Source organism: Petromyzon marinus, chromosome 2 (genome assembly GCF_048934315.1).
Source record: "Petromyzon marinus isolate PM22_M1 ecotype Great Lakes invasive population chromosome 2, UKy_Petmar_22M1.pri1.0, whole genome shotgun sequence".
Lineage (NCBI taxonomy): Eukaryota > Metazoa > Chordata > Hyperoartia > Petromyzontiformes > Petromyzontidae > Petromyzon > Petromyzon marinus.
The window spans coordinates 14,934,480-14,946,217 of record NC_133668.1 but is presented as its reverse complement, the minus strand read 5'-3'; the positions used below and the strand labels follow the sequence as shown (position 1 = coordinate 14,946,217).

Here is an 11,738-nt window from a genome sequence, read left to right as displayed (position 1 = left end):
CCGCGTAACGCGTTGACGTCACCTCCATACGGGTGCTTTAACACCGGACGTAATGACATCACTACCGGCGTAACGACATCCACGTGCCAGTGCGACGCGATTGACGTCATAGTTCGGGTTCGAAATTGGGACGATCGTGTCGGGCAGGGGTTGGGAACCTTTTATTCCTGCCAAGGGCCATTTGGATATTTATATGACATCATTCGCGGACCATACAAAGTTATCAACTTAAAAATGAGCCTGTTATATTTGGTCAAACATTTAATTAACTCACCACCAATGCGGTGGCTGGAACTGCTTCTCTTTGGTTAGGCGTGGGATGATGTTAGCTGGTATTGACGATGTTAGCTGGTATTGATGATGTTAGCCGGTATTGATGATGTTAGCTGGTATTGATGTTAGCTGGTATTGATGATGTTAGCTGGTATTGATGGTGTTAGCTGGTATTGATGATATTAGCTGGTATTGACGATATTAGCTGGTATTGGTGATGTTAGCTGGTATTGACGATGTTAGCTGGTATTGATGATGTTAGCTGGTATTGATGATGTTAGCTGGTATTGATATTAGCTGGTATTGACGATGTTAGCTGGTATTGATGATGTTAGCTGGTATTGATGATGTTAGCTGGTATTGATGTTAGCTGGTATTGACGATGTTAGCTGGTATTGATGATGTTAGCCGGTATTGATGATGTTAGCCGGTATTGATGATGTTAGCTGGTATTGATGGTGTTAGCTGGTATTGACGATATTAGCTGGTATTGGTGATGTTAGCTGGTATTGACGATGTTAGCTGGTATTGATGATGTTAGCTGGTATTGATGATGTTAGCTGGTATTGATATTAGCTGGTATTGACGATGTTAGCTGGTATTGATGATGTTAGCTGGTATTGATGTTAGCTGGTATTGATGATATTAGCTGGTATTAACGATGTTAGCTGGTATTGATTATATTAGCTGGTATTGATGATGTTAGCTGGTATTGATGGTGTTAGCTGGTATTGATGGTGTTAGCTGGTATTGATGATGTTAGCTGGTATTGATGATGTTAGCTGGCATTGACGATGTTATCTGGTATTGACGATGTTAGCTGGTATTGACGATATTAGCTGGTATTGATGATGTTAGCTGGTATTGATGATGTTAGCTGGTATTGATGGTGTTAGCTGGTATTGATGGTGTTAGCTGGTATTGATGATGTTAGCTGGCATTAACGATGTTAGCTGGTATTGACGATGTTAGCTGGTATTGACGATGTTAGCTGGTATTGACGATATTAGCTGGTATTGATGATGTTAGCTGGTATTGACGATGTTAGCTGGTATTGATGATGTTAGCTGGTATTGACGATATTAGCTGGTATTGATGATGTTAGCTGGTATTGACGATGTTAGCTGGTATTGATGATGTTAGCTGGTATTGACGATGTTAGCTGGTATTGATGATGTTAGCTGGTATTGACGATGTTGCTACTCGCAACTGCTTCTCCAGGTGTGCCCCTAGATTTATTGAATTTCGAGTCCCGCCTGCGGTTGCCTTGGCAGGGCCACCAAATGATTTCGCGGGCCTTTTACTGCCCGCGGGCCGGACGTTCCCCACCCCTGGTGTAGGGTATTGGGTTTGTTTCACGAGAATAAATCCTGTTTAGCCAGTTGTCCGACTATATTACAAGGGAGATCCGTGGTGCGTGAACACAGTAGCAGCAGCAACAACAATAAATCAAGACAAAAAAACCGAACAATATTGCAGAGAACGAGTGCAGGGGTCCGAAAGTATCATTGCACAACTAACGCAGTACGTAACGGTCGCAAGAGGCGCCATAAAAAGGTCGGTGCGAGCAAGCATTGTATTTTGGTCAAATATGAACATTAAGAGGGGGAATGAAGGGAAGGAACCAAGTTGTAGATGAGCGTCACATGTATTCCAGAAACATCGAGCAGCAACGCGGACATTTTTTGCCAAAGTTTTAACGAATCAATTTTGTGCACAGACGCAATAAACGAGGGTATCCACTTAATCAGACGCGAGGTTTGCTCTTCTCTGTGTTGAGGCGTAAATCACGACGACTCGGAGGCAGATCTTCATGTAGGGGCTTGCGCCAGTTGTTTTATTAAGGACTTTTCTTCATACACGACTCCGTGTACTGCACGCTCACTGCCTACACTCCACACCCCAGGGGAAGGGTACTGGGGATTACCTAGCACACCCACAGGCTACCCTAGCCTGGTGCTAATTTCCCCGTACCCCGGGGTCCCATCGCTCCCCCAGGGGAAGAGTACTGGGGAGGTCCCTAGCACACCCACAGGCTACCCTAGCCTGGGGCCAATTTCCCCCTACCCTGGGTCCCATCGCTCCCCCAGGAGAAGGGTACTGGGGAGGTCCCTAGCACACCAACAGGCTACCCTAGCCTGGTGCCAATTTCCCCCTACCCTGGGTCCCATCGCTCCCCCAGGGGAAGGGTACTGGGGAGGTCCCGAGCACACCCACAGGCTACCCTAGCCTGGTGCTAATTTCCCCCTACCCTGGGTCCCATCGCTCCCCCAGGGGAAGGGTACTGGGGATTCCCTAGCACACCCACAGGCTACCCTAGCCTGGTGCTAATTTCCCTCTACCCGGGGTCCCATCGCTCCCCCAGGGTAAGGATACTAGGGATTCCCTAGCACACCCACAGGCTACCCTAGCCTGGTGCTAATTTCCCTCTACCCTGGGTCCCATCGCTCCCCCAGGGGAAGGGTACTGGGGAAGTCCCTAGCACACCCCCAGGCTACTCTAGCCTGGTGCTAATTTCCCCCTACCCTGAGTCCCATCGCTCCCCCAGGGGAAGGGTACTGGGGAGGTCCCTAGCACACCCACAGGCTACCCTAGCCTGGTGCCAATTTCCCCCTACCCTGGGTCCAATCGCTCCCCCAGGGTAAGGGTACTGGGGATTCCCTAGCACACCCCCAGGCTCCCCGAGCCTGGTGCTAATTTCCCTCTACCCTGGGTCCCATCGCTCCCCCAGGGGAAGGGTACTGGGGAAGTCCCTAGCACACCCACAGGCTACTCTAGCCTGGTGCTAATTTCCCCCTACCCTGGGTCCCATCGCTCCCCCAGGGGAAGGGTACTGGGGAAGTCCCTAGCACACCCACAGGCTACTCTAGCCTGGTGCTAATTTCCCCCTACCCTGGGTCCCATCGCTCCCCCAGGGGAAGGGTACTGGGGATTCCCTAGCACACCCACAGGCTACCCGAGCCTGGTGCTAATTTCCCCCTACCCTGGGTCCCAACTCCCAACTTCACACGTTCCTGGCTCCCCGCAACGACTCGAACACGTCACGGGTTCCAACCTAGATATCCCAGGGGGACATGATGTCACCGTCCCGCCCCTGTCCATGACGTCACCATATGTGACATCGTACCGGAAGGCAAGCGTGACATGACGTCACTAACTACTACTCTACATCTGTAAGAAGCCGATGAGCTGCTGCAGTCGCGTCCATAAAATTTGTCACCTAACCTCCCCTTTGCAGCCGATTGGCTGGTGGAGTGGGAGTTATGATGTAATCCATAGCAACCACTGACGCGCCGTCCATGTTTGCGGAACGAATGCCATGCGCCGAGGAACTTCGCATTTTGCACCACGCATCTTCGGTGCATACGAAAATCACTGTCTGATATGATGTTTATGTACTCAGGCCCCCGTCTAAAACCTCCAGACTTTAGAATCGGGTTTAATCGCGAGTGACTGAATCCTGTATTTTAAATCCAGGATTCTATTGGTGCTGGTGTCAAATGGCCCCATGACGATTTTATTCCTAACGAACAAAGGGGGGCCCATGTGGCACTGTGATGCCATGACCACGGAGCAACTCCGCAAACGCCGTGATCCCCTCCCGGACCCCGCACTAAACACACACCCGCACACAGCGCACCCACGTAGTGTCCTGATGGGGGGGGGGGGGGGGGGTTGCCTGGCACATTGGGTTTTAATCCGAAGGGCCCCTAAAGGGAGAGTCCCATTCGGCGGGACGGCAACACCGACCAAACCGCTTTAATCCGGAAGGGGGATGGCGGGCGCATACACAACGGGTCGAGGCGTAACGTAAAAAAATGCTCCAGGTAAGGGCGGGACATCAGTTTGCTAGGCGCATGATTGGCTGCGCAGCGCGACATCCCCATGGGCCTTTGAAGTTAAGAGAATAAAGGTGGGAGCCCCGGGAACGTTACGCCTCTTGTCTTCAACCCCCGGGCCGTCGAGACCCTCTTCCTGCCATCCTGCCTCTTCGAGCCGCTCACAGCATCCGTGTGATGCCAGCGAGTGCAGCTGCGAGACAGTGACAGAGGTTAAGTCGTTTCTCGTCCTTCTCCCTACGACTCTCTCAGCGTCCGTGGGATGCCGTGAGTCCAGCTTCGAGGTACGTGGTAGGACGTTAGAGCAATTGGGTTTGTAGGCAGAGTTAGGCTAAGCTCTTCGCGCAAAGTATTTGCGCCGGTAATAAACTTTAGTTCAGAGCATCGGTGTAGTGTGACTTCTGTGTGTGGGTGGAACCTCGGCGCGATGCTGGTAATTTGGGCGTGTGTGTGTGAGGCGCGCGTGTATTAAAATATACACGGCCGCCGACGCTCTCGCGTGTTTAGAAGCTCGCGTGTGTGTGTGTGTAAAAAACGAGCGCCTGCAGTGTGCCGCGTAATTAAGGCGGGGGCGGGGTGCGATAAACCTGCTCGCCGGCGTTTACACAGCGACAATGGCATTAACAGCGAGGCATGCGCGCATATTCATATCGCCGCCGGTCCTTTTTGTTTAGCGCGAGCCTTTGTGTGCGTGCAGATTTGGGCTTAGCCACCCGGAGGTGCGCGTGCATATTCATATAGCCCTTTAGCATTAGCCTTTGTGTAAAACGAGCGCCTGCAGGGCGCGCGCGTGCACGCAGCCGCCTTGATATTAGTGGTGTACGTGGGCGTGTGCGAGATAACCCCGGGCAGCGGTGAGCCAGCCACTTAGCTATGTCCCTCAGAGAGGGCGCTGGCGCAGGGGGGGGGGGGGGGGGCGATCATTAGATCGGCAGGGACCCGGCGAGAGGGGCCGAACGGCGCAGTGGAGGGGGCAAACGTTGCGCTCAACCTGCCCAACGAGGGCGGTGGGGCAGACGTTGGCCCCCACAGCACTCTTCCTTAGGCATCCAGGAAGCTCTGGGCGGCTTTGGTTCTTCACACAGTATAAACTGTCAGTTACAAGAAAGATCTTTCCCCAATTTTGGAGATCCAACTAATTGGATACCGGTTTGCTATGCAGACAACCTTTGCGGGGGGGGGGGGGGGGTCTTTAAACGATCTAACCCAGGGGTCGGCAACATGTGGCTCCGGAACAGCATGTAGCTATTTAAGGACTGCTTTTTTTTTACAGAATTTGAAAAAAATGGCTCTTATTTTGGTTGCCGACCCCTGATCTAACCTTAATCCTCCCCTCCTTAATTTTGTTTTTCTTATTGGACGCAACAGGAAAATTGAATTAATGTGGTTATGCAAAAACATCTTGAAAGTTTTTAAGCACGATGTATTCATCGACACAATTCCTTTATAACCTTGCTCTCGTATACGGGGAAAATATATTAACTGCCAAATATTATAGGCATGGTCCCTATATTTGGGTCTTAGTTCACCGCAAAATACTATACATAACAAAATTATATTTCGCTTCATTGTGGAGACTAAGTAACAAAAATAGAAAAAGCAGACAATACGTAACCTCCGATTAGCACGGTTGGCTACGTATGGTGCAAAAGTTCAGTTCCATATCGCATATCAAATATTTTTACACAACCATCCGCTCCATGGCCTTCTGGGAGTGCATAATTTCAGCAACACTGATTCAAAACAAACTGGACCAGTTTTGAGCATCTAATCAATAATCAGGCTTGCATAAATCAATGCAGGTTAACTGCCAGATGTCATCAGCAAGGCCATCTGGCTGTAACAAGATGTTATAGGCAGATGTTATAACATATGGTTGTTTATCTAGAAGGAATATTTGCTATATGATAGCGTACTTATCTGGGGTAAGAAGTACCATGGCCAACTCAATTGTACTGTATGCATAAATGTGCTCAGAAATAATGTTACATGCAAAATTGCAACAAAATAACAAAGTTTAATCACTTTGATATCAAAATCACTCCAAAATGAATGTTCAATACAATGTATTTTAAAGTGTGCTTGCATACATGTAAATACATCATTTACTGTATACTTATTACAGCGCCGCACTCCAAAAATGTATAAATATAAATACAGCTATCACCAGTGTAGTAAAATCAAGAATGAGCAGATAAAAATAACACATTACACAGGTCAACAGAATTTTGGGAAAAACTAAAAGTTTACTTATGACATGTAAGCATGAAAACAAACTCCAAAGCCATCCATCCTACAACACCACACCAACATCTCACAATGCAACACCACCGACTGGAATTGCGCATTATTTTGTACTTCAAAATAGAATTGCTGCATATGCTAAATTCCAGGGGAAAAAAGGATATATAACTTGGAAACTATTTGTTTAATACTCAGTTCCACTGCGATTTTCGAAGAGTTCCATCAAAAGCGGTGAGAAAACATTTGTAATTATAATTTATGAATCTTGAATATTGTAATTGACAAACTTAGTTGTTCACACTATTAAGCTCTGAATTTTGCTTTATGGATTAATACCACGGAAGTAGGCATGTGACATCGAGCAGAATTCTATGTGAAAAGCAAATTCACTGGTCACTGCTGTTCGCAAAAAAATGTGTATTATATAATTTTAATGTCATATTTCCTCTGATTTGTCAGTAGTTTCCTGCCCTGCCCTCCCTTATATTTTCTGGCGTTTGCAGTGGAGGAAAAAAAACCTCAAATACGTTCAAGAGTTATCAGTACTGTAATAATATCTGAGAATGTAAACCTAAAATACCGTATTGAAATGATGACTTCAAAGTGAGGCATGTCCTGTGTGACTTCTGTTAGCTTTACAGCCATGGTGCTCAGTCACCTGCACTCGCACACCTTCAACATCCTCATCCCCTCCATCACAAACCATTTGACACCCCCCTTGTGCCGTGCCATGACCAAACCTGGACTATTCATGTTACAATGTTCATTATGGCTTTGAGAGCCTAATAGCAGGACTGCTTCGAGATGCTCGAACTGCTTGGTAGCAAAGTCAAGGACTTTGTTTATTGTGGGAGGTGGTAAAAAGGTCCAGCTTTACCTTGTGAGCGAGCTTGATCACCAGAGTGCAGCCAACTGTTTGATGCAGGTTTGAAACCAGCATTCAAATATTGTAATAGAATGTTCATCACACAGGACCATCTTCCTTAGTCACAAATTCTATCTAGAATTTTTTGTAGAATCATTGAAACTGTGCAAATTAATGTATTGTACATACCAACAGAATACCAGCACTACTTAAGGAGCGAAACATTGTGCTTTGATGCAACTCGTGTTGTACATAAAACAAAAGCTTCAGATAAACACCAATTCCACTGCCAGCTAGAGCTTTTTTATATAGAGAGTTTGTGACGAACAACAAATTTCCACAATTTTAAAACATTTTAAACTAAATGTACCATTAATACTTGTCAGCCAGTTAAAGGTGTATTTTTTGTATTTAGTTATCATAAACTTATTTTCCAAGTCTTAAACATTTTGATTTATCAAAGAGTTGTACATTTTTCTTTTTTTTACATAAAAGGCAAATTATTAAATCTACGCTTTGGCTTTTTATAAACAACAGCCAACATAACTTTGAGTCAACTCCATTGAAGCCTTTGTATATGTAAATTGTGATTTAGGATCACATAGAGCCAAGGTTGGTCCATAAAACCTGAGACCTTCCAATGAAACGTAACCATTCATTCCTGAAAATGGAGTCTCATTACATGGAACCCTGTGAGTTAGAGACCACATGTCTATAAAGACCAATTTACATGACAACTATTGGTGGTCATCATAACTGCAAATGTTATGTTATTCACATCCTATATGGTCTAAGATGTAATGATAGAATGCACAATTGTCAGAACCCAGAGTGGTACAACTGTATTTTCTCACATATTGTGTGCATGTGACTACATGAATATTCACATACATATGCAGAAATCCAAAACACTGGACATTCTGACAAGTTCCCAGAAATGTCTTTACCACATTATACAACACAATAAGGATGATCATGTTTTATCATAAGCTACAATGATTGGCATTAGTGCAAGCGACATAATGTAATTGTCACAACAGTTCAAGACATCCTGTAAAATACGTCACAGCACTGGAAACGTACGACTATGTTTAACTCATAATGCAAACACAGAAGCACAAAATACAATTATTTCTACATCTCATTTACATTGCAACCACAAACCTCTGTGGTGGCCGTTTGTGTTTAGTTCCTCCTGGGTGCTCATAGAGACCGGTGGAAAGATATATATTAGCTTTCCAAATGGCCACATCACACTGTTGTCATCAGACTGCCTGTTGAATAAAGCTGTCACCACGTGGTCCACATCTCCAGTTGGTACATGCTGTTCACAATTTATGAATGCTGCAGCCAGCACACCATCATGCAGCAGTGCAGATAAAAGCATGTCAAGAGCGTGCAAAAACGTAGCACGGATTTTGAGAATTTTTAGAAAAATTTTTTTATCCGCAATTGCACTAAAATGTATAGAGCAAGTCGAACAATTTGTAATCATTTATCACCCTTAACCGTTGTTTTACATATTAACATATTGGTTACAATGTCTGCCCTTTTGTAAAATGAACACATTCAACCAATGTCAAATTAACGTATTAAGTGTATTTTGGTTACAACTAATTAATTTGGTAGGGAATACATTACATTGGTTTTATAGAATCCAGTTAACTGTAAAATAAAACCACCTGTATATATTAGTTATCAAACATGAAGCATTTCCAAAAATAAAAATTGCAAGTGTTTTTTTTTTAGAAACTTTTAACAAATCGGTCAATCTGCACCAATGTATTTTCAGTGCTTGCAATTATCCAGTTATACTTGGAGCAATTATTTAATCGCTCAGCTATCCAAGGGCACCACTGTGAAGAGACAGATTTCAATTCTGGCATAACCTTCGCCATGGTGATACACTACACTTGGAGGGCAACCCACAAACGTTTGCCAACAGCAAACACCTTACACATTTCGATACTTGGATCCCATATTTTTACAAATGATAAACGCAATTACAGTTTACAATATATGTAGCTTCATGAATGCTGAAACTGTGAAGGAATACCAAATGTTACATGTACAAAATCTAACAATAATTTTCCTAAGAAAACCGTTAACACAACATGAATTCCACTGAAATAGCTACACGCGTCAGTCCATTGGTTACTAGTTTAATGATGTATTAGTAGCAAACTGAGTTTTGGGGGTTAATTCTTGTGCACGTAAAAAGCCCTGTTTTCATTTAGTTTATAAATTGCAACTTTATGTAGTCATGGCTAAAAGCATTTTATCAAGTTGTCAAGACCAACGTTTATTACTTAAGCTACTTCTGAAGTTTGCTCTAAAGGCATCAAAAACACGCACACATAGCTTGTCACCAATCGCAAGTCTAGGAAAACACAAAGCCGGAAGTAATATTTATATGCACTGGACAGCTATACCAGCTGGTAAATAGCATTAAATTTAACGGTAAGAGAGAAGCCTAACAATTTAATCCATCTCGCTTGGTTTGAAAATATTAAGATGACGTTGTGACAACTGTAATCATAGGATTAAAACTGGAAGCTTATACAAAACAATCTAACCTTTTATTTGTTTTAATGTTGTATGTTGGTGACAGTTAAACCATCCGAATTCAGCGCTGTAATTAACATGCATAAAAGAAGCAAAAAAAGGACAAATAAAGGATTCCATCACACCTGTCCGTGAATGCAAAGTGGCCGTGCCCAGTAATACTGTACGCTTGGAGTTTAACAAGTGTAAACTCAGTCCTTATTGCTGGTGAGGGTAACACCATCCTGTGGCACCTTCCATGAAGCAAGCACTAAGCTGTGCCACAACAGTGCATTCCAACATTTTCCCAGGGCTCCCACGCATTACACCATGTAGCTTCAAATCTTGCAGATGATGGTTATGGCCTTGTAAACTTTTTTCTAACGATGTTTGATTCTTTCGCAGACGAGGCTTGTTTTCGATTCAAACCTTGTACTGTTTTATGAGTTCATACAAGAGATCACCTGAGATCACCATAAAGTGATCAGCTCTGGAAATTGGTATTTTCAGACCAGGAATTTGTGATTTTATTTAGGGCTCCAAGATTTATATCCAGTCCCAAGTAAGAATATCCAGCATGAAATGTCTCGAAGCCCAGCTTCAGTCCTTTTTTGACAAAATGTCTATTGGTTGCTCAATTACTAACATCGCAGTTTTGGCAACAAACACATTGGAAATAAACAACTCAAAAGCCAAGCGCAACACAAGTTAAAAAAAAAAACTTGACAAATCAGCTGTTTGCATATGCAGAGTATATGTATGGGTCACTGCTGCATGTCAGTACAGTCCTGTTGATACTTCTTCAGACCAATTTCTGCCGCCACTATTCCATCTCGGAATGCACTTCAATGACAGTAACAATTTCGAGAAAGATACATCAGCGTCAGGGCCTGTGCTCTCGTAACCGTATTTCTACCACAAGGAGGTAAAAAAAAGGCAGCAGGAAGCACTGAGCAGTCCCAGAAGAGCTAAATATCTCTCCCATTTTGACACATTACCCCTTATGTAGGTCTGTCATCTGCAAGTGTTGGGAGGCAGTAGTCATAGGTGCGGCTGTGTTAAGGCGCACGGGTGAGGCCCATCCATCAGAGGATCACACAGCAGCGGCAGAAGCGGGCACGTGGCCCAGGGGCCACCTGAGGAGGGGTGCTGGGTGCAAAGTAGGCGTGTACCTTGATTTCTGGCAAATGAGCCTGTGGGATGAAAAAGTCATGTTGGGAATGCATAAAACGAAGAGACGTGTTTTACAATGAAAAAAAATTCCAAAAGTCTGCGTCATCGCATGCAATCAAATGCTGGGCAGTGGTAATTTCTGTTAGTGGTCCAGTGGGTGGAAATTAGGAATTCCTTTGGTTGAATTCATCCTGAAGCAGAGTAAAGATGATTTCATATGATGGTACACATTTTACTGACCTTGGACATATAGTCTGAGCCAACTCCACATGGCTTTTAAACTGTCAGAATGTAGCCAAAATGCACATATAGCAATTGTGTCCTAAGTAAAACATCTCCAGTTACATAAACCATACTTAACACTTTAATATTGTAAAATGGCAAGAAACAATATCGGATTAATGATCCAAGGGTTACCCACCCGCAGGCGTTTGATTCCGGCACGCGTGATCTGCTGGCAGTCGTAGAGCTCTACGCGTTGCAGGCTCTGGCAGCCCTTGAGATGCTCGAGAGAGGCGTCCGTCACCAGGGGGCAATTGTCCAGCTCTAGCACGGTGAGGCGCTCGTGAGAGCATGCCCCATTTCCCAGGTGCCGGATCCCGTCATCCGTGATCAGCTCGCAGTGAGAGAGGCTCTGCATGTGTAAACAAGGGTATTTATTATTATTATTCACTTTGGAGTGGGGCTGGTTGTTGATAACTTCGTGTTCAACTAAAGGTGCTTTCGAGACACTAACCTGTAGGAAGGCAGTACAGAAAAGTAGAATTCTAGCAGGCTAATTGTTCTGAGTGTGAGTGTTC

The 11,738-nt window shown here is 44.6% G+C and overlaps 1 protein-coding gene across 4 annotated transcripts in view; it reads right to left on the bottom strand.

Moving 5' to 3' along the window:
• Positions 1-6,109: 6,109 nt before the first annotated feature.
• LOC116946565 (F-box/LRR-repeat protein 20-like) overlaps positions 6,110-11,738 on the bottom strand; it is a 38,463-nt gene continuing 32,834 nt past the window's right edge. For all 4 annotated transcript variants that reach the window (XM_032961588.2, XM_032961606.2, XM_032961627.2 and 1 more), the window contains 2 exons: positions 11,360-11,572; positions 6,110-10,958 (listed from right to left, as the gene is read on the bottom strand). In XM_032961588.2, coding sequence (XP_032817479.1) covers positions 10,851-10,958; positions 11,360-11,572 — 321 coding nt within the window. In that variant the 3' untranslated portion in view covers positions 6,110-10,850. The remainder of the gene's footprint in view (positions 10,959-11,359; positions 11,573-11,738) is intronic.